General features: G+C 37.8%; 1 protein-coding gene across 5 annotated transcripts in view; it reads right to left on the bottom strand.

Annotated features, from left to right (window-relative positions):
• Positions 1-23292, bottom strand: part of EYA3 (EYA transcriptional coactivator and phosphatase 3) — a 96362-nt gene that overhangs the window by 33902 nt on the left and 39168 nt on the right. For 3 of the 5 annotated variants that reach the window (XM_084874967.1, XM_084874968.1, XM_084874970.1), the window contains 4 exons: positions 20786-20865; positions 16189-16255; positions 10919-11055; positions 2115-2252 (listed from right to left, as the gene is read on the bottom strand). In XM_084874967.1, coding sequence (XP_084731093.1) covers positions 2115-2252; positions 10919-11055; positions 16189-16255; positions 20786-20865 — 422 coding nt within the window. The remainder of the gene's footprint in view (positions 1-2114; positions 2253-10918; positions 11056-16188; positions 16256-20785; positions 20866-23292) is intronic. The other 2 variants (XM_084874969.1, XM_084874971.1) reach the window with 2 other exon arrangements.

The raw sequence follows: 23292 nt of genomic DNA, 5'->3' as shown, positions 1-23292 counted from the left end.
ACTCTATCCATTGAGCCAAACCGGTTTCAGCTTGTTCCCCTTATTTACAATGAAATAAATAATAGTACTTTCCTCAAATATATTGTGAAGATTACATGATTAACACCTATCTATTGTTTAAAACAATGCTAAAAACATAGTAAGCATTTAATAAACACCAGCAATGATCATCATTAGCAAAATGTGAGAAAATCAAATTAATCTATCAAAAGGGGGGGAAATGTACTTACGGATAAGTGAGGATAGTGGTTAATGGAATTTAAAGGATATTTCATGACCCCTAAAAGACCTCCAAAGATGGTTCCTCTTTTTACAAAAAGAGGGATAAGAAGCATAGCTATTAGGTTCCTCAAACTTAAGATACAACTATGGAGAAGTGGTGGTTCTACACCTTGGGAGAGGGTTAGTAATATAAAAAAAAAAAAAGCGCACCCCCTGCTTTTCTTTCACGACTGAGGTGACATTGCCCCATAGCTGGAGGTTAATGGCATATCCTTTTAGAGGGACTTGACCTAGTTGGACCCAAAAGGCCTACCAACCTAGAGAATACTTCATAAAAATCAAAAGGGATTGACGGAAAGACAGACAAACAAAGTCATACTCTTTGAGTTTTTTCCCTCTGGTTTGTTCTCAGTTCAGAAAGAAAGAAGGGGAGCCGAAACTAGTTTGGCTCAGTGGATAGAGCGTCGGCCTGAGGACTGAAAGGTCCCAGGTTCGATTCCGGTCAAGGGCATGTACCTAGGTTGTGGGCACATCCCCAGTAGAAGGTGTGCAGGAGGCAGCTGGTCAATGTTTCTCTCATCAATGTTTCTAGCTCTCTATCCCTCTTCCTTCCTCTCTGTACAGAAAATCAATAAAAATATATATTTAAAAAAAAGAAAGAAGGGGAAGGGGACAAAGAAAGAAAAAAAATCAGTAATAGGAGACTTGGTAAATAATAGAGGGTAAAGGTAGCTCAGAGCAATGTCTTAGAATGTAGTGATGGGTTCTGTTCTCAATGGGCCAAGCAGAAGTAGTTCTCAATCATATAATTGAAAATAGTTACAACTAAAAGTCAAACTATTTTAAAATAATCTACACCAAAACATTTTCCATCATCAAAGTTTGTATTTTAAGAATACCTCAGACCAGTTTTTGCTGTCCTGTTCTTACCCTTGGGCACCAGTTCTGTAAGTAATAAAATTTAACCTTTTGCACTCCGCTGTCCTCTCTCAGGGGACATCGGAATTCTAGCATATCACTCGGATGTCCCCTCTCAGGGGACATTGCAGTTTATTAGTGATTACGGGGAATTGAGTTATTTCAACGCACGTTTCCGCCGCAAAGTAGCGTCGAGTAGCTGGTAGCCAATGTCCAGAATGGTTCGGAGTGCAAAGGGTTAAAAGCTGGGAGAAACCAGGAGAAAGGAGGCAGATGAGAAGCAAGGTACATGGACATTAATTCCCAATCTGAATCATTGATAAATTGGATGCATTTGATTTGGATGGGTTGGAAATTAATTCCATCGTGTCTTTTGAGTTTCTTTGTCCTCATTCCTAATAAATAGTCCTATCATACTTCTAACCTTTTAGAGCAAGAATATGGGAAGGCAGAGATGTTTAATGCTATGCTTTTCATCATGAAATAGAAACAACTTTTTGAGCAAAAAAAGCAAACAAAACAAAAAAAGCAATCCCCAAAGCCCTCTCACTAAGAAGTGATTGTAAATGGTATGATAAACCACAGCAGAAAACGGCACACTTCACACAAAGCACTCTATTTGGACTTTCTATAGAAGTCAGTAAAGTTCTAACCACAGAGTCTTCTGCTTATTTATAGGACAAAAAGCCACTAAGAAAAAAAAAAAAATGCCACTGAGAACAGATGGGTTTTCTGAACACCAACATGCAAAAGGGAAGGCTTCAATTCTACTAAGCAGTTCACATTAAAAGGTTAACTACTTACAAACCATGCTCCTAGGTTCTGGTTTGCTAACACAAAAAGCATGCACAATGGCACATAGCACCCCCTTTTCTTTTAGAAGACAAAGCTCCTATTACCCTGGAGATACAGGTAGATTAAAAACAAAACCCAATAATAATAAAACATACACATACACAACCATGCCTATTTACCTTGAATGGGGTAAGAATAATGTGCTGGGCTTGGCTGGCTTGTGGTTAACCCTGTAGTGCAGGTAAGAACACTGTGTTGACTTGGAGATGGAGTCTGAATTAAACCACTTTCAGGTTTCATACCTGGCCACAATGCACCTGAATCAGATAAATTTGACCAATTACAAACAATACATTGGGACTCGGGAGCATGGTTATGCTTTTTAATATCAGCCAGTAGTTTAAAATCTAAATCTTAAAAGAAAATAAATTTGCTTGTAAAATAAAAAATTATTGATTCTCCCACTTACAATGTACCACAAGCAAATACAATTTCAAAGAACGAGGGAGTGGGGCCATGGAAACAAAAATCTTGTCAAGACCCCAATAATTATATATGTATTTTTTCATTTCAGTGATTGGGGAAAATTGATCAGGGTTAAAAAAAAAAAAAAAAGCTACTGACACCCAACCAGAGTATTTGATATAAAGTGTGTGATGTCCACGTACAGCAATAAATCATTTCTCTGCATTGTCAAAGTGGGAGACATTCCACATAAGTTTAAAATTCACTTACCCATTTAAAAAGCACCAAATTTTTCTAAAATGTATTAAATACTTCTCTGCCTTCTTAAGCTGGTTATTTTGTTACCTTTGTTTCTTCTGATTAAGAAAGACAGATCTGCTTATTTTTATAAATTAAAACATTACAGAAATATGTAACTTAGAAAAAAGCAAAGTCATGTGTAATCCCATCATCCAGATTTCACCACTATTAGGTTTGCAGAAAAGTCACTCAGGTTTCTTCTATGTACTTACTAATCTTTTTTCTTCTTCATAATAAAAATTTAAAAGGTGTTATACATACTGTTCATAATTTGCTTTTATACATACCTCTAAGAGACATCATTCCATGTCAGAACATATAAATCTATCTCATTACTGATAAACATCACAGCTATTCATTTTTATCATAATGCTCCTGAGTGACAATTTTTCTAATATATTTATCTCTTCCTGCCTTCTTGGCAGGGAGGAAATAGTGAGCATACCTTTCAATTTTTATCAGAATTATTTCTACAAAGATAAATATGGTGCTGTGATATATATATTATAGAAACAGATTATTGTGATATGTAAAGACATTTACTTAGTACTAAATAGAACTCAATTATGGTTGTATAATTTTAGATACTTGTATCACTGTTTTTTCTCTGTGATCTTTCACTTCTTGACAATCTCCTATCTCTTGATTGTATCTATCTCTCTTCTCATTTGTAGTAAACTAGGAAACCATAAACAAAGGAGAGCTTCTACAGGAGAGCCCAAGGATGCCCTTTATTGAGTTGTCTTGGTGATAATTTTGGCCTATGCAAAAGTCTATTTATAAAAAACGTATTGTCTGGTTATTCATTATGTTCCGAATAGCTACAGTTGCTGGATCAGTGTAGTTGAAGCTGAGAATTTGGTTCAAAAAGGTTCATCAATCAAATACATTCCAGGTAAGAAGTCAATGCCAATGTCAGCCACAGTTTCAAATTCAACATTAACTAATTTCATTTACTCCTAATCTGATAAAGAATTTATAGAAATATAATGCTTTAATAATAAGAACCTCTGCTTTACCAGGGCACTGAGATATCTTAGTGCAACTCGGACCTGTAAAATTTGTTGAAAAGTAAATATAAGAATAGTACAGGGAGATGTAAAAAATCTTAAAAGGTTGACAGCGGGACATGGTAATTGCGTTGGCCCAAACTCGAAGCATTAAAAAAACAAAAAGCCATGTTATTTTCTTACCTATTAAACACACAAAATGGCTTTTTGAGGAGACTGAAGAATATAAAGATCTCTAGCATGAATTAGGAGAACTGCTCCCGCACCCTCAAGTTCAAGATTATTTTAAAAATCTTGTCCAGCCGAAACCGGTTTGGCTCAGTGGATAGAGCGTCAGCCTGAGGACTAAAAGGTCCCAGGTTCGATTCTGGTCAAGGGCATGTACCTTGGTTGCGGGCACATCCCCAGTAGGGGGTGTGCAAGAGGTAGCTGATTAGTGATTCTCTCTCATCAATGTTTCTGACTCTTTATCCCTCTCTCTTCCTCAATGTGAAAAATCAATAAAATATATTAAAAAAAAAAAACATCTTGTCCAGGTTAGCCACAGCTAAAGTTCAATAAAGAATATTATTTTTAAAACATTTATTATATGAAATTTGGGTATTAGTGCCTTGATTCATAATTTCTAGTAAACAAATTGCTATTTTAATATAATAATAACTTTCAGATTTATTGTGATCAATGTGTTTTTTCCTAAATGGGTTCTGAAGTAAAGGTGTTGGATTTGTGAACATTTTTATAATTACACTGTACTAAAATCCTACCGTATTAGTAAAAATATTAACCGAGAATGTTTTGCTAGCCTCATTATTTTGTATTTTTTAAAGTTTTAAAATGTAAAATGCCCATAAACTGGTTCTTTTTATAAGGTTAAAAATTAGGGCAAAATGTCTAAGATAAGGGAATAGTTTTGAATGTTTTTGACCAGAAACACGAAGTACTTATACATAATTATTTTATGAAGACTAGAGAAATAAAAGACAATATGGATACCGCTGCAAGCATTACTGCAACCCTGTGTTAAAGCATATAAGCATCTTCCTTCAAAAGCACCCTTCCGAGAATTCCAAGTAATAGTAGTATGACTTGACCAGAGAGCATTACTGCCATAGAAAATGAGGAAACAAAACCTGGGTTTCCTGACCACTAGCTCACTGCTGTATGCCTCCCACTACAAAGCCTCTCAGGTGATTGTAAGCACAATAAGCCAGATGTGGGCATCAGCCGGGTCTAACAATGGGAAAGGAAGTCTGTCTCTGAGTGCCATCCTCCTGCTGCCCCACACTGGGGTCTTATCGTAAACTTTACCCAAGTCTCTGAGCACAAATATGTGTCACTAACCAAACTAACCTGAGCAGTTCAGTTTATAGTAACACATATCAAAGTAGTAAATTTTTAGAGATTAGTTTGGTTAGGAATTGAAGTACATGTTAATGCGAGAGAAAAACACAAACACACACACATAGAAGACTATCTTGGTTTGCTGATTTAATAGTTCACTGGGATGAGCTATTACCCTGTTTCCCCGAAAATAAGACAGTGTCTTATATTAATTTTTGTTCCCAAAGATGCGCTAGGTCTTATTTTCAGGGGATGTCTTATTTTTCCATGAAGAAGAATACGGTACACATTTATTGTTAAATGAAAATAAAGGAAATTTATTACCTGTATACAGTACGATAGTACGGTAGTTGTCAACACAAACCAGACAAACTGAATCCTATAGTATCAAGAATTTACTCATTAATTCAATGACAATCATGTCATCATCTTCTGGAACATCATCATAACAATCCAATTCCTGAATTTCCTGGTGAATTTCTTGTGACTCCATTTCTTTCAGAATCAGTGGACCAAATCTCTCATGTTTAGCCTAGGGGGGGGCCTCATTTTCGGGGGAATGCCTTATATTTCACTCAGAAGGAAACCTGTAAGTAGGTCTTATTTTTGGAGGATGTCTTAACACAGGGGTCTTCAAACTACGGCCCGCGGGCCACATGCGGCCCGCAGAGGAGTCTGATCCGGCCCGCCAGGCTTTTTGGGCAGTGAGCACAGCCGAGGTGTTACAGTAGGAATTAGTAGTTCATATAGTCCGGCCCTCCAGCTCTCTGAGGGACCGTGATCTGGCCCCCACTTTAAAAAGTTTGAGGACCCCTGTACAGGGTATAAATGCCAAGTAATTTAACCTCAGTACTTATCCTAATTATAAAATATGTATGTTATATTATAGAAAATTAGGGAAATATAGAGTGTAAGGAAAAATTCATATAGTCTCACCACACACAAAAAATTACCCGTGTTTCCCCGAAAATAAGACATCCTCTGAAAATAAGACCTAGCGCATGGAAAGATAAGACATCACCTGAAAATTAAGATCTCGTGCAACTTTGGAAGAAAAAATTAATATAAGACACTGTCTTATTTTCGGGGAAACAGGGTATTAGGAAGTTCTACTTTTGCATGGTTCTGTGGTAACTGAGATCAAATCTGTATAATGCCTATACTGGTAAGTTCACATTTTTTCTTCCAAATTAGTCTTTATGTACATACTAGAGGCCCGGCGCATGAATTCGTGCATGGGTGGGGTCCCTCTGGGTGGCCTGCAGGGAGCTAGCCAAAACCCGAAGTCCAAAACTGCCTGCAGTTCCTACCTGCTGCTCCCGCCCATCCCGGCCCCACTGTGCCTGCCGTGGGCTCGCGCCCAATCAGTTCTGATCAGGAAAGGCTCGTGCTGCCACAGCAGCACTTGCCAGCCATGAACCCTGTGTCTGGCGCCCTCCCAAGGGGAGTGGCCTGCAGGATTGAGCTGAAATCGGCTCACTGACATCCCCAGAGGGGTCCCAGATTGCAAGAAGGTGCAGACCAGGCTGAGGAACCCCACTGGTCCAGGAGGGCATGTGCATCCCATCTCGCTCAGTCCTGATCTGCTGGACCCCAGCAGCTAATCTACTGATTGGAGAATCTGCCTCCTGGTGGTCAGTGCACGTCATAGCGAGCAGTTGAGCATCCTTAGTAATTTGCATATTGTGCTTTGGTTGGTTGGTTGTTCTTCTATTCGGTCTATTTGCATATTACCCTTTTATTATATAGGGTTTAAAAAATATACTAACTGGGGTCCAGGGCACGAATTCGTGTACCCTGAAAGGAACTGTGGGCCAAGAGGCTGCAATGGGCACAAGGGTGGGTCTAGGCCCATCCTCAGCACCCCTGCCAGGCTCCTCACACCATAGCCTCCTGTCCCGTCTACCAGTAGCCCCGCTCCCACTGCCAGTCCTGCTCCCACATGCTGAACTGTTGGGGCTGCTCCTGATAGCTCCTCAGGAGCAGGGGGAAGTGGAGAAGCCCTCAAGGGCGCTTGGGGCTGGCAGCTGCCACTCGCACCTACTCATGGTGTTGAAAGATTGGAGGCAGGGCTGGGCACCGGCAGTGGTGCGAGCCGTGGCTCTGGCACCTGCAGTGGGTGTAAGAGGGGCCGGCACCGGGAGCAGGTGCAGGTGCCGGGTGGGACTGCGGCATGCAGGAGCAAAGAATTTTCAGTAACCGCCGAAACCGGTTTGGCTCAATGGATAGAGCATTGGCTTGGGGACTGAAAGGTCCCGAGTTCGATTAGGGTCAAGGGCATGTACCTTGGTTGCGGGCATATCCCCAGTAGGGGGTGTGCAAGAGGCAGCTGATCAATGACTCTCTCTCATCGATGTTTCTAACTCTCTATCTCTCTCCCTCTCTGTACAAAATCAATAAAATAAAAAAAAATAAAAAAAGAATTTTCAGTAACCACCAAAGGCTTGCCAATGACAGTGACTGACGCCCGCATGTTCTGCACTTTGTTGCCTGCTGCTGACGCCCCCTGTCAGCACACGTCACAACGACCAGTTATTTGGTTGTTCTGCCATTTGGTCTGTTTACATATTAGCCTGTTATTATATAGGATTTTCAATTTTACATAGCAATTTTTTCAATTAATAATAATTTGTTTTCTCAAGATGCTAAATACTCTTTAAGATTGTGACTTACACCAAGCTGGAGGGGCTCAGTAGATTGAGCATCATCCTGTACACCAAAAGGTTGCTGGTACAATTCCTGATCAGGGCCCATATCTGGGTTGTGGGTTTGATCCCCAGTTGGGGAGCTAGAGAAGGCAACCATACAATCAATGTTTCTCTCTCACATCGATGTTCCCCCCCCGCCTCTCTCTCTCTCCCTTCCTCTCTCTAAGCATGCCCTTCTGTGAGAATTAAAGAAAAAAAAGGATAATGGCTTCACAGTTTTCAATTCTATGGTTACACTGCAATTGAACACAAACCTTTGAATATGTATGTTGTATCCAATCTTTTGCTATGATAACTAATGCTGCAATGAATATTATAGTTAGGAAAGTTTTGTGGATATCTCTAATTCCATGGGATAAATTTCTTGAAGTGAAATTACTGAGGGAAATGGTATGAACATCCTTAACGCTCTTAATATATAAGTCAAATCTTCATCTTACATTAAAGTTCTTTTAAAAGAATTCAGAACAGTGGCAGCTGAGGCAATTTTATATGAGCCCATAAAAAGAAACGATTTCCCCTTTCCTCACACATTCATTGAAAGTTAAACCTCTCATCCTTTCTGCCACCCCACCACATTTCTACATAGTTCAGAAAAGAATATGACTACTATGCCTTTACTTTTAAAAATTACTCATAGACTCCTTAGATTTCCTTTAGTCTTTTCTCCTTTCTTCAAAAAGAGGAAAATTTTAAATTTCAAACTCAACTATGAAACTATCCTTTTTATATAGACCTAAATCATCAATTTTCAACCTTTTTCATCTCATGGTACACATAAACTAATTGCTAAAATTTTGTTTGAAAATCGCTGACCTAAGCTATGAGCACTTCTGGAGTTAAACAGACCTGGGTTCAATTCCAATCCTAGGCATTTACTAATTGTATGACCTCAGGTTAGTCATTCCACTTAATCCTTCTAAGCCTGTTTCCTTATCCGTAAAAAAGGCTAATGCTACTACTTATTTCTTCAGACTATTCAGAGAATTAAATAAGACAAAGTGTAAAGTGTAAAGTACTTATTCTTTTCATACTGCTTAGTATAATAAGCGCTCTCTCTATAGTACATAATATTATTACAATGAAATTTTCTGAAGCCTATTTACACCTGAAATAAAATAACAGATTGGCTAACCTAGCTCTAGTGCTAACAATCAATACTAAAGTGACAGAATTTCTGAAATCTTCACAAGAAGAAAGAAATAAAGTGTTCTATAGTTGAGTGAACACATTAAAAAAAGCCATGCTAAAACATAGGAAAATGTCTTAAAAAGTCACTTTAAAAAATATTCCAAATATCGTTTTGTAATGTCCTTTATAAATTATGAGAATATGCTATATATATATATATATATATATATATCATTCACATTACCCCAATCTACATCTCCAGTAAGTCTCATATATAACTTAAATTCAAATAAAACTAAATTAGAGATTTTATAAAACAAGTTTCCTCACCCCCAAATAGTAAATATTACTTCACAATATAAACACTATTTTCTTCAAGATTTTAACAAGGATTAATCTATTTTACAGAATTTTCTTTTTTCTTTACTACAGGGAAATGCAGCGATCACAAAAGACACCATAATATCTAGGACCTACATGCACACGGCACTATGGTAGGTATTCCATGACTTGAATCCAGAGGTATAATAGAAGTTTTATTTAACAATGAACAACAAGAATGATCAACTGGTGTTCAAAGGTACCATAAAGAACGTAGGGTTTGCTGATAATAAATTTAAATCAAAACAGAGAGTTAAGCCTGGCCGGCGTGGTTCAGTGGTTGAGCATTGACCTACGAACCAATCAGGGCACAGTGGAGGCATATAGGAGCCAGCCAATCAATGATTCTCTCTCATCATTGATGTTTCTCTCATTCCCTCACCCTTCCTGTCTTAAATCAACAAAAATATATATTTTTTAAAATCTGGAAAAAATTTATTTAAAAAAAGTTTTTAAAAATGTGAAAATACTTAATTCATACTTGCTAGCCTATTACTATCCAGCTAATAAAAATTCAGCTTTAATAAACACAAGCATAATCACAGAGATTCCTGCTTTCAAAACGACTGCTCAGTCTTGGCTAGTTAAATATATCACAAATTAAGATTTTAGTATTTGGTATACTGGCTAAAACTGATAGGCATATAGGCATGGACTACAAACTCAGAAATAAGAGCATTTCTGTTCTCTTTTCTTGTGAAGTTACCAACGACGACTATCATGAAACATAACCCCTCATATTTCCCCCCCTAGTAGTTAACAGAAGCCAAGGAATGCCTAAAAATAAGAAGGCGGTCACTATCATAAAGATTAGCCAAATGGGCCAGGAAAAGCAGCAATGTGGAAACCAGAAGCAGGCAACACTAACACATCACAGTCTGTGGCAGTCTGTTGAAAGATTTTTCTAATTCCCAGCTAGTTTCAGTAGAGGCTACAGAGATAGAATTTTATTAACATATTGCATATTTTAAAACAATACAGTATTCTCTCAATTTTTTCATACCAGTTCAAGAAAAACAGGGAATAGGTAACAAACCACACTAATATATCTATCAATTTACATACACAAAAAAAAATCAGTGCAAATATCAAGTGTACAAAGAATCTCAAACTCTCTTGTAGTAAATCATTCTAATTTATAGTTCATGTCCAAGATGCTTAAAACCAAAGAACAAAATTTTCTATGCATATAAGGTTGTACAAAATTGGGGATTTCCTCAATTATAAGGCATGTTCTATCAGGATATTTAGATTGCCTGGTTTTAGCAAACCAGTCACCTCAAAATACATTTATTATGCTTACTTAACCAAGGTACTATGTTTTCTATAAAGTAAAATCAATATTAATTTCTCAAGGATTTTTCACAAATACTTAAAGAATCCAAGTTTTAAAGTCAAGACTTAATTAGAACCTTGGAAATTTGGTAGCTAACTTTGATAAACAAATGAGTATGGAAAATTATGATTTTATATTACTTGTATCAAATATGCTGTTGGAAACTAGCAAACCCAACATCTATTACACCTGTAATTGGGTAGGTGCTCTACAAAGAACCATTCATCTCTCCGTTTCCTGATCAGCTATGCTTGCTTTTGGGGGAATAAAAATCAATATTCTTAGAAACAGCTTATAATAGGATGCCTTACCAAAAGGAGGTAGTCCATATGGTTGGGTTGCCTGAGGGTAGACAGCATACGGTTGAGACTGCTGTAGTGTCTGGTACTGAGTCTGCCCAGGATAAGCAGTTTCCGAAACAGGAACTGAGAGGATATGTGCATAAGGTCTAGAAAAGTTCAAGAAAACAAAAACTTGCATGTGTGATTTACTTTAGTAATGAAAAATAGGAGATATAGCTAATATCACTAAATGCAAAGAACCACTAATGAGGAGACTAACCTTCCACAAAACGCCTATCACTATGCTAAAAAAAATAGAGCTAATATTTTCTTTCCAGGTTCTATTACAACCTACCTAAGAAACAATTTTATGAGAAATTTATAATTTTCAAATATCCTCCCAAGGTTTAATTACTGTTATAAAAATTCATGTTATGCTATATGTATGTCCCATATGAAATATAAGAATGGATTAGCCCTAGCTGATTTGGCTCAGTGGATAGAGCATCGAGCTGCAGACTAAAGGATCCCAAGTTTGAATCTGGCCAAGGGCACATGCCCAGGTTTCAGGCTCAATCCCCTTCAGTGGGGGGCATGCAGGAAGCAGCCAATCAATGATTCCCTCTCATCATTGATGTTTCTATCTCTCTCTCCCTCTCCCTTTCTCTCTAAAAAAAAAAAAAAAAAAAAAAAGGATGGATTAAACTTATGTCCTATGTCTACATGTAGAATAAAACTAAAATAATAGAAAATTGGATAGAACAGGCCTCACAACTGGCTCTCGTTATTTACCCAGCCCTCTGGGCCAAAATAAAGTTCTTTTTAAAACTATTTCAAAAATATTTTTGTTGATTTTAGAGAGGAAGGGAGATGGTAAGAGAGAAACCGTGTTTCCCCAAAAATAAGACATCCTCCGAAAATAAGACCTAGCGCGTAGAAAGATAAGACATCCCCTGAAAATAAGACCTAGCACAACTTTGGGAGAAAAAATTAATATAAGTCACTGTCTTATTTTCGGGGAAACAGGGTAGAAACATCAATGATGAGAATCATAGATTGGCTGCCTCCTGCACTCCCCCTACTGGGGATTGATCCTGTAACATGGGCATGTGATCCTTGACTGGAATTGAACCCAGGACCCTTCAGTTCATAGGCCAACACTCTATACGCTGAGCCAAACTGGCTAGGGCCAAACTAAAGTTCTAAGAGGAAAAGTGGGGCTTTGAAAAGAGGGGGAGGTTGGTAGAGAAAAGGCAAGGGAGTAGGAAAGTGGGCCAATATTGCCAGATCAAGTGTATGAAACAGGAGCCAGATAATAAAATCTGGGAAGTCCCAGATAGGACTTGTAATTTTTCCACTGATATTTAAGCCAGAGTATACTGCTTATAAATGGTGTCAATCACATCAGGTTTAACTAGGGATTTGAATTCAGCAGTGAAACTTCTGGTAATATACACTAGTTAGATGACCTCACATTCCTTTTTCTTTTTTTTCTTTTTTTCTCACTTGTTTTAATCCTCACCCGAGGATATTTTTCCATTGACTTTTAGAGAGAGGGGAAGAGAGAAATATTGATGTGAGAGAAACACATCAACTGGTTGCCTCCGGGATGAGCCCAGACCAGCACCCAGGCCAGGGAGGAGCCTGCAACAGGGGTACCTGCCCTTGACTGGAATTGAACCTGGGACCCTTCGTCCACAGGCCGACACTCTATCCACTGAGCCAAACTGGTTAGGACTGACCTCACATTTCATTCATGCAATAAGATGATCCCACATTTTATGCTGAGTTTTTAGGAAACAGTTATATTATATGGTGAGTTATGCTGCACTTATAAGAACAAGTGTTACATGTACCATGAGTAATAATGACAAAATACTGGAGGGAAGCGTTGTTTCAGAAGGCAAGAAGATTCTTTTCAGGTTTGGAGAAGAAAATGAAGGAAGGCTATAAAGCGGTATATGAACTGAGCATACAGGATGTGCAGGAGCAGGAGAAGCATGTTCTAGGAAAATAGAAAAAGTCTGAAAAAGGTACATAGAAGAAAAGCAAGGGCTTCAGGTTCCAAGAAGCATAGACTATATTAAGGGAGGTATATAAAGGGAAGGGAAGTAGCGAGAGAAAGACAGATAGCCAAGACCTTGAATACCAGGATAAAAGAGTTCAGACAAGTCTGAAACAAGTAGGAGTCACTGAAATTGTTGAGCAGAGCGACAAGATCAGAGTTGCTCCTTAATAAAGATCAGTTTGGCATTGCTCAGTAAATGGATTAGAAGAGAGAAAAATTAAATAGAGGTCCAGTTAAAAAAGTTACACAGGAGCTCTGAATTAAGATAGAAGGCATATGCTAAGCCTGTGTTGCTCAGTGGTTTAACATTAACCCTGATCATCAAGGTCACTGGTTTGATTCCCATGCCTGGGTTTGATTCCCATGCCTGGGTTTCCAGGCTCGATCCCCAGTTATGGGCATGCAAGAGGCAGCCAATTGATGACTCTCATCAATGTTTTTATCTCTCTATCCCTCTACCTTCTTCTCTCTCAAAATCAATAAAAACATTAAAAAAAAAAAAAAAAGATAGTAGGCATAGCTAATAAGGTATCCTGAATATAGCAGGTATACAAATCTTTTTTGAATAAGTAAATGAATTTGGAATATGCAATATATTCTCATCTCAGTGGATTATAAGAGACTGAATATGAAAATTTCTATTCTTCTTAGCCAGATCTGAGACCAAGAAATAATTCAGGTTATAGCTATTAATCAAATTATATGGGGAATTATTTAAACTCTTAATGAGTAATCTCCAGATATACCCTATTTAACACAGTGTCTTTATAGCTCAAAGTATTTTGTTAACTCTATAATAATTTCAGAGAACAGGTTTAGTTATTTCACAAAAGAAAACCACATGAAAATGACTGGCCCAAGTATGCTATTAGTGTTAATACCAAATTAGAATTTGGAAAACTCCTTGAGTTAACTTTTAATTAGTGTATTTTAAAATATATATATTTTATTGATTTTTTACAGAGAGGAAAGGAGAGGGATAGAGAGTTCGAAACATCAATGAGAGAGAAACATCGATCAGCTGCCTCCTGCACACCCATACTGGAGATGTGCCTGCAACCAAGGTACATGCCCTTGACCAGAATCGAACCTGGGACCTTTCAGTCCATAGGCCGACGCTCTATCCACTGAGTCAAACCGGTTTTGGCATTAGTGTATATTTTAACTGATGCAAAATTAAGGTACAAATGGACACAGAGTGGGGGAGGGTAAGAAATGCCAGTTTTCTTTTTACAACAGTCCCCCAGTCATCATTGATCTCGTTTACAAATTTCTATGAATCCTGCATTATGTAAGCACACAAGAATATATATCCTCATTTAATAAGCACACATATTAAATGTATGTATTCATGTATACATAGGCTCACTATCAATGCACAACTGGCAGATAAGCATACACAATGTTCTGCACCTAATTAGTCAGATGATTAATTTGGTGGATTTTAAATGCTGATCTTAACCCCTCGAAGGCTGAAAATGTTGCCTCATAGTGACTTCAATCTACTAAACCTGTCTAATTTCAAGTCCACTTTTACTCTGAGGATAGTCCTAAGAGAAGAAACTGAACATAAATAGGTTGAGAAGTCCCAGTATGGGGCTAGCTTGAGCTATTTTTATTGATCTATCAAGGTAAAGGAAACAGAAAATGATCAGAGGTTAATCAGTAATATGCTTTGATCACTATCGTATTTTTCATTTTCAGTGCCTCTTTATTTAGAGCAGGAGTGGGCAATCTTTTTTATGCCAAGGGTTATTTGGATATTTATAACATCATTCACAGGCCATATAAAAAACAGCACCTTAACAATTAACCTGCTACATTTAGTCAAGCGTTTAATTAACTTGGCAGGGTCAGACCAAATGATTTCGTAGGCCTTATACAGCCTGCAGGCCGGATGTTCCCCACCTCTGACTTAGAGAGAGCTCCTGGGTAACAGTGATCTATTGCAGGCAACCATCTACATTTTTTTAAGAAATATATTTTTAGCCGAAACCGGTTTGGGCAGGGGTCCTCAAACTTTTTAAAGTGGGGGCCAGATCACGGTCCCTCAGAGAGCTGGAGGGCCGGACTATATGAACTACTAATTCCTACTGTAACACCTCGGCTGCGCTCACTGCCCAAAAAACCTGGCGGGCCGGATCAGACTCCTCTGCGGGCTGCATGTGGCCCGCAGGCCGTAGTTTGAAGACCCCTGAGCGTCGGCTTGGGGACTGAAGGGACCCGGGTTCGATTCCGGTCAAGGCATGTACCTTGGTTGCGGGCATATCCCCCAGTAGGGGGTGTGCAAGAGGCAGCTGATCTATGATTCTCTCTCATCAATGTTTCTAACTCTGTATCTCCCTCCTTTCCTCTCTGTACAAAATCAATAAAATATATATTTAAAAAAAGGAAAAAGAAAAAAAAGAAATATATTTTTATTGATTTCAGAGAGAAGGGGAGAGAAAAACATCAACAATGAGAAAGAATCATTGATTGGTTGCCTCCTGCACGCCCCCCACTGGGGAGGAGCCTGCAACCCAGAAATGTGCTCTTGACTAGAATTGAACCTGGACCCTTCATCCCCAGGTGGATGCTCTATCCACTGATATCATAGCCCTGGCTAGTGTGGCTCAGTTGGGTGGAGCATCATCCAATACATCAAAAGGCGGCAGGTTTGATTCCTGGTTAGGGCACATACCTGGGTTGCAGGTTCAATCCTCAGTTGGGGCGCTTATGGGAGGTAACTGATCAATCTTTCTCTACCCCCCTCTAAAATCTATAAAAAGTATAACCTCAGGTAAGGAACAAATGAATATATGAATGAATAAAAAAAAGATATTACATATACTCCATATTTGGAGGGAATAAAAACACTGGAGTAAGGCCCTAGCTAGTTTTGCTCAGTGGATAGAGTGTTAGCCCTCCAACTAAAGGGTCCTGGTTCGATTCCGGTTAGGGCCACATATCTTGGTTGCAGGTTCAATTCCTGGCCCTTGTCAGGGGAAAGTGCAGTAGGCAACCAATCAATGCTTCTCTCTCTGTCTCTCCCTCTCCCTTCCACTCTCTCTCTCTAAAAAAAACAACTCAATGGAAAAATATCCTTGAATTAACAACAATAAAAATTGGAATAAGGATTGAGAATGAGAGAGGTGAAAAAAATATCAACTTACTGAGTTAAATATCAAGTTAAGTTTTGCAATTAATCTAGAGAAAAAGCATATAGATTTTGAAATAATTATATTCAACTTACTTTGCAGAATACATTTGTGAGGTATAATCATTGGATGAGCGAGGGATGTAATCGGTACATGTCATTACTGAAAGAAAACCAGGTAAAAAGTTAGAACACTTCAAAAATGAGATGGGAAAATTGTATCTCACTGTATAGTCTTTCAAATTAAATTACAGTATACAGCTTGGACATCAGATATTTAGAAAGACTAGTAGCAAATACCTCACTCTTCTAATAACAGATTTAGAGACTTTTAGACAGTAAAAGAAGCTAGAATGTGAGGGGTATGGAAAAGAGTTGAAGGTTAATAACAACTGATCTTTACCGTCACCTTTCATGATTTAAAACCACAGATGGAGCACCATAAGTTCTTAGCTGTGCCTACAGGCAAACTGATAAGGCAAGAACCATACCTAGAAAACCACATTATACTTCTTCAGCTTATTCATTATCTGGGTGCTTATTCTCTATTTTGCCATATGACTGACTCGCAGGAAGGCAGATTTAGGGGGAAATACCCAATTTTATTAGAAAACTGTTGCTATCACTGTGTATGGTCTCCAGCAGGGAAGATGTAAATATGCTTCTATATTACTATTTTTTTTTTTAGCTTTGTGGTTTTAAGGTTTTAAGTTTGGCAAAGCAGAGTCAGACCTGAGGAACTCACATGATGCTCTGATAACCTAGCAAGTAAAGACACTTTCACAGCTAGAGTCCTCTTAACCCTCATGCCTTCATTTAGAATAGCTGCTGTGAAGGCTTGGCCCTTGTGATTTCATCTTAGATAAATGCTATAAATATTCAACTCAAGTTGACAGAAAGCAAAATCCCATTCATTAGGCACCGTTCCAGCCCATGTTGTAGACTGAAACACCATAGAGCTTGTACCAGGCTCCTGAACTGTTCAAGAACTTCTTTCAACATCTATAAAGGAGGTTGCTTTACTATAAATAGGGACTAAAAGTAAAGTGACTTAATGTATGTCTAGCTAGGATCCCTGAGTGCCTGACCCATAAAGGGAACTTGGGTCAAGAGCAGATGAGAGGAATATTCATGCCTAACTGTAAAGACAAATCAGCATATGTGAGTTTATCATAGTAGATCTTGTCCATTGCCATTGTTCAAGGGCTTTAACAATAATGACTAGAAATTTGTAGATTATATTCCTTTATAATCATTTTGACAGAAATCTCAATTAGATCTAAAGTTCTTACTATCTATCACAAAGAATGTAAGTTCATTTGAATTCTGCATGATAGTTCCTTATGTGATGGCAAATAATTTCAAAAACATTTCTCTTTCTTTGATTTAAGTTAATTCTAGAAGAGACTGACAAAATATCCTAGGAGATTGAGGCCAATTTTTATTTTTCTAGAGAAAGAATAAGCCTTGATCTTTTCAGTATTTGGGAACTATAAAAGGATTATGAAGAGTCAAGGCATAATCTGCTATTATAGTAGAGGAACAATAATGGAGACGAGGTAAAATCTTTAAGTATATTCTGAAGGTAAAACTAACAGAACATTCTTATGGATTAGTATGTCAGGAATAAAGAAAACAGGAATAATTTCTAGGTTTTCAGCTTGAGCAACTGGAGGGATAATGAAACTACTTCCTAAGATGGGAAAACCTGGGAAAAGAACAGATTTGATGGAGGCTAAGGAAATAAAAAGCTACCACACATTTTAAGTATGGCTTCCCTTTTAGAGCAAAGTGGAGATGTCAAACAGGTAGTTGAAAACACAGATGAAATCAGGGGAGAAGTTAGACTGGAAATATACTAATGCATGAGAGGATGCAGAAAGAGAAAAGACCAGAAACAAATCCCAAGGGCCCACCAACAGTCAGAGTTCAGAGAGCCAAAGGAGGGTCAGCAAAAGAGAAAGGTGGGAGGAAAAGTAGTGAGAAGCAGGATATGAAAAAAGAAATGTCCACTGGAACTAGTACTTGCAGTTACTGAAAAGTACTGATGACCCTGACAAGAGCAATTTCATTGGAAGAGTGGTGATAGAAACTAAATTTGAGAGGGTTGATCAGTGAACGGGAGGTGAGGAACCAAAACAGAGCAATTCTTTTCAAAGGTTCCAATGAGTCAAGGAACAAAGAGGAGGTGGGGGAGATGAAGCCAATGGAGGGTTTGTTTGTATTAAGATGGTAGATATCAGATCACATCTCTTTACTGACAGAAAGGATTAAAAAGAGAAGAAAGACATGATGGTATAGGAGTGGTGTTAGGATAACTACAGTACCAAGGTCCTAGGGGAAGGTGACCAGGGATAGGATATGGAGCATAAATAAAGGCCTTACTTCTGACAGGAACAAGAATAGTATTTCCATTCTGACAAAAATGATGCAAGAATGCCGAAACCGGTTTGGCTCAGTGGATAGAGCGTAGGCCTGCGGACTCAAGGGTCCGGGGTTCGATTCCGGTCAAGGGCATGTACCTTGGTTGCGGGCACATCCCCAGTAGGGGGTGTGCAAGAGGCAGCTGATCGATGATTCTCTCTCATCAATGTTTCTAACTCTCTATCTCTCTCTCTTCCTCTCTGTAAAAAATCAATAAAATATATTTAAAAAAAAAATGATGCAAGAAAACATGAATACAAACACAGGTAGGTTTAAATATTTGGTGATGGTGGGATAATAAATGAGTTTCCTGTCTCACAGCTTCTAATTGAGAAAGAGTCATCAGTTAAAAATGAGAAATAACCATAAAAATGATTATGGGTACTTTGAAGGGAAAAGAAGTAGTGTGAACTATTAAAAGGTAAACCTCATTAGGGAAATGTAGCAAAATTTTCAAACATGCTAGGTGCTTACTTGAGTAGTCAGCTAGGTATATAATATTATTCTATAGTGTTTGGCTATTTGAATGTACTTACAGAGAAGTTAGAAAGTTGGATTAAATTACAACTAGGGTTTAGCAAGGAATATACAAGAGTCAAGTTTATTGAAACTATTTGTAAGGAAGTACTTATAATAAAGAACCATAAAATCTATGCTGAGTAAAAAGGGTCATGAAGACAAGAGGGATATGATGAGTACTGGATAGGTCATTTACATGGCTGTTGAAATCACCAAGAATAATAAGAGTTTAATGGGGAAGAAAACAAAGAAGGTCTAGATTTTAAAGAGCAAAATGACTACAAGTTCAATCTGAGGTAAAAACAAAGGTAAGGGGAGGCATAAATGTAGACTTCAAAGAACTAGAGTTTTTGAAGGAAAAGAGAGAAATGATTTGAAAGAAGCAAAAAGACTTAATTTACATTTTGGCCCTAAAGTATGGTAAGGAACAGGTCTTTTCTTGAGGATGAATTGGACATTCAGAAAACTAGAGGAGAGTCATGGCTGGGAGGCTCAGTTGGTCAGAGCGCTGTTCCAATATGCCAACATTTTGGGTTTGATCCCTGGTCAAGGCACATATAAGAACCAACCAATGAATGCATAAATAAATGGAACAACAAATTTCTCTCTCTCTCAAATCAATAAAGAGGAGACATTTCATTTATTAGAGCAGTTTCCCATCAGAATCACTTAACTGTAACTATCTTCTTGAAAATACAGATTCCCATTCACATCAGATCTACTGAATGATAATCTCTGAAGATTAGGCTGGAATTCTATTTTACATACCGACACTCCAGATGATTCTTGGTACCTAAAAGTTTGAGAACTAAAATAGTATCTTTGAGAGAGTACAATGTAGAATTCAAGACACACTTGTGTGTGTTTTTAAGTCATGCTATTTTTTAATACATGGGAAGTATGTCAAATTAAGCACAATCATCTTGAGAAGAAATATACCCAAAGTGTCTTTTTTTAAAGGTGTCTTACACAAATTTTTTATTTTAAAGTGTGTAGAAAAATAAAGAAAGGGCATAGCCATTTAGTTTCAAGGAGGACTATTTGCCCAATAAAGACAATTTGTGGAAGTGGGTATGTTAGAGGAAGCTTAGGTCCTGCCTCCACAAGAAAAAACTAAGAAACAAAACATTATGCATTTTTGTGTAGTGCATGAATATAATTATTCTACAGGAGAGTGAATGTTGGTAAGTGGAGGGCATATCTTAAACTGAATCTCCCTCAGGGCCCAGTATCAATCTTGGGCTCTCAGGGAATTACTTTTCTTTTCTGGCCTGGATGGAGAGGTAGTATCATTTGGTTGAGAAAGGTAAAAAAAATAGCAAGTCCTTCAGAGTAGCCATCAGAGGTTGACCCACAAACTTTTCTGATTTTTGAGTAAGGCACTCTTCCCTTTAAAACATCCAACATAAAAAAAACAAAAACACACACACAAAAAAACCCTCAAAACATCCAACATCAAAGCAAAAATAAAATCATCAAAGTGTGACTCCTTAGGTGAGTGAATTCCATGTGAGTTTGCTCCTCAGCTAATATGTCAATAAGGCTTATAGGAAAGCACAAGTGTGTGAATATGAAAACACACACACATACACACACATACACACACACACACACACACACACACAGGGAAAGGAAAGTCTTCTGTACATCCAGGACAAACAAGGCAATCAGTGAAGACCAATTATAAAAGAACAGCATCACCTGGTTTATAGGAATGCCACTTAGGTCATGCAGAGAATTTCGTACTTACTTTCCTCTGACATGGTAAGGTTTGAAGCAAGGCTTGAAGTTTCAGGTTTCTGATCACTGACTTCGGGGTTGCTTACTTGACTGGGAGAACCAAAATGAATATATTAGCCCCAGATTGACACGTCCCATTGCTATAAGTTATTAAATCAAACCCATCTCTTCTGAGGCTCTATAAGAAGTAATTCTTCACGATATCCCTATTCTAGGTTTTTAGCAGCTACTTGAAGAGCTATGGCCAGGGTTAGAACCCATAGCATTCTACTGTTCTTTCTCATATCTGTAGACCCCTTCAGTTTTTATATCACTCAGAAATTCCAGCTAAGTCACAAGTAAGTCAGATATTCTCTGAAGACAATGTTATAAAAGAAAAATTCCATAACACCTAAAAATGCTTTAAGGCAATTGTTCTCATAATAATTTGAGACCTTTTTTTCAATTTATATATTATACATGCTTGCTTCCAAGAAGGTATTCTGAACCTTAAAATGGCTCATTACATTGTATTCTTCTTCTCCTCCAATTAAAAAAAAAGACAATTTTTTATTTGCTATTATTCCCAAGTTTGAGCAACAACTTTTTTTTTTCTTATTTAACTTATAAAGAAAATTAAGAGAAATTAAGAAAGGTAAATCATAAAAACTGGAAGGACAAGTCATTATATTAGCCACTTTAGTGTTGGGAAGATTCTCACTGGAATTCTGAAATGGAAATTATACTAACTTTCATCACAATGTCCTTCCTCTTCCTCCTACCAGACTTTCCACTCTCCAATATTCCCTCAACTATCAGTATAGCATAATCCTCAGGAGTACAGATTCTTGAGTCAGACTGCTTGAGTACATATTCCATTTTGCCAACCTGGCTAGCTTTATGACTTTAGGCAAGTCACTGAACTCCTTTTGTGCCCTGGTTCTTCAACTGTCAATGAAGAGTAATAACAGATCCTACCTCACAGAGTTGTTATAGAGATTAATGAGTTAACATATAAAAAGTACTTAGAGCAGAGACTAGAACAAAGTAAATACTATTACTTAATAGTATATTACTACTTCTCCCTAGTCCAGGCATCTTTCCCACATCCATGTTCCTAAAAAGAAATCTGCTTTGTGGCTGGATTGGTTTGACAGCAACTGTAATTTACAGAAATTAACAGAGGAGTATAGATAATGCTAAAAAGAGGAGTAAAAGCAATAAAGAGGAGTAAAAGACCACCATGGATTTTCCTATCTTTTTTTTTTTTTTAAATATATTTTATTGATTTTACACAGAGAGGAATTGAGAGGGACAGAGAGTTAGAAACGTCGATGAGAGAGAAACATCAACCAGCTGCCTCTTGCACACCCCCTACTGGGGATGTGCCCGCAACCAAGGTACATGCCCTTGACCAGAATCGAACCCGGGACCTTTCAGTCCGCAGGCCGACGCTCTATCCACTGAGCCAAACCGGTCCCGGCGATTTTCCTATCTTTAGTAGAGTTAACTACTTTTTATTTCAAGTGCTAGTAAGTATTTACTTTAGAGACATAAACCAGGTATGTGTTATTCTGTATGTGTTGTTGTATACATATACTGTTTATTATAATTATTAGCATTTTCAACTCCCTTAAATTCTGGAGGAAAACTATCACTTTATTTACGTTTCCCACAACTTATTAGTGGCAAGGTAGGCACAACAGTTTTCAGTCTATGTCTGCACAGCTATTCAGATCTGCAGAATTTTACATTTGGATGTGCCACGACAGCCCCAATCTAGTCAGGCTAATATTTGAGGCAAATGACTTTAATCTAACACAGATTACTTGAATATATGGTCTCTATGTATACCAGTACATTCTACCTAAGTTAAATGCTTAGTACAAAAATGTGTATATGGATAATTGATATTACCAAAAAAAAAGTAAAGATATTTTGAAATACTTTTTAAAATGTTTTCTACTCTAAGTTATAAATATTTTAAAAACTGAGAGTAAAGACTATAATCTGCACTTAAAAAAAGAAGAAAAGAAATCTGCTGCTCTTCTACATTCTAGGAAAAATGGAGGACACTGTACCGGAGGACCCATATATCTGGAAAGAAGTACGCTGACAAAGTAGTTTCTACACACACACAAAAAAAATTTGTTTTGTTAATCCTCACCCAGGGATATTTTTCCATTGATTTTTAGAGAGTGGAAGAGAGAAGGAAAGACAGAGAGAAACATATTGATTGGTTGCCTCCTGCATGAGCCCCAGACCAGGGCCTGGGCCAGGGAGGAGCCTGCAACCAAGGTACATGCCCTTGACTGGAATTGAACCTGGGACACTCTGGTCCACAGGCTGAAGCTCTATCCACTGGGCCAAATCAGCTAGGGCCAAAAAAATTTTTAAAAAATAAATGCTATTTTTATTTAAAAATATCTAGCACCAAAATTCTTAAAGCTCTCATATAGTTTCTGAACAAACCTCTTGTATTCAAGCATAATATCAATGAAGTTCCATGCCCTCATACTTGCTATATAATGTTCAGAC

The sequence above is a fragment of the Pipistrellus hanaki genome, assembly GCF_964339955.1.
Source record: "Pipistrellus hanaki genome assembly, chromosome: 2".
Lineage (NCBI taxonomy): Eukaryota > Metazoa > Chordata > Mammalia > Chiroptera > Vespertilionidae > Pipistrellus > Pipistrellus hanaki.
Note: the sequence above shows the minus strand (reverse complement) of the source record. Positions and strands in the feature narration are given on the sequence as shown.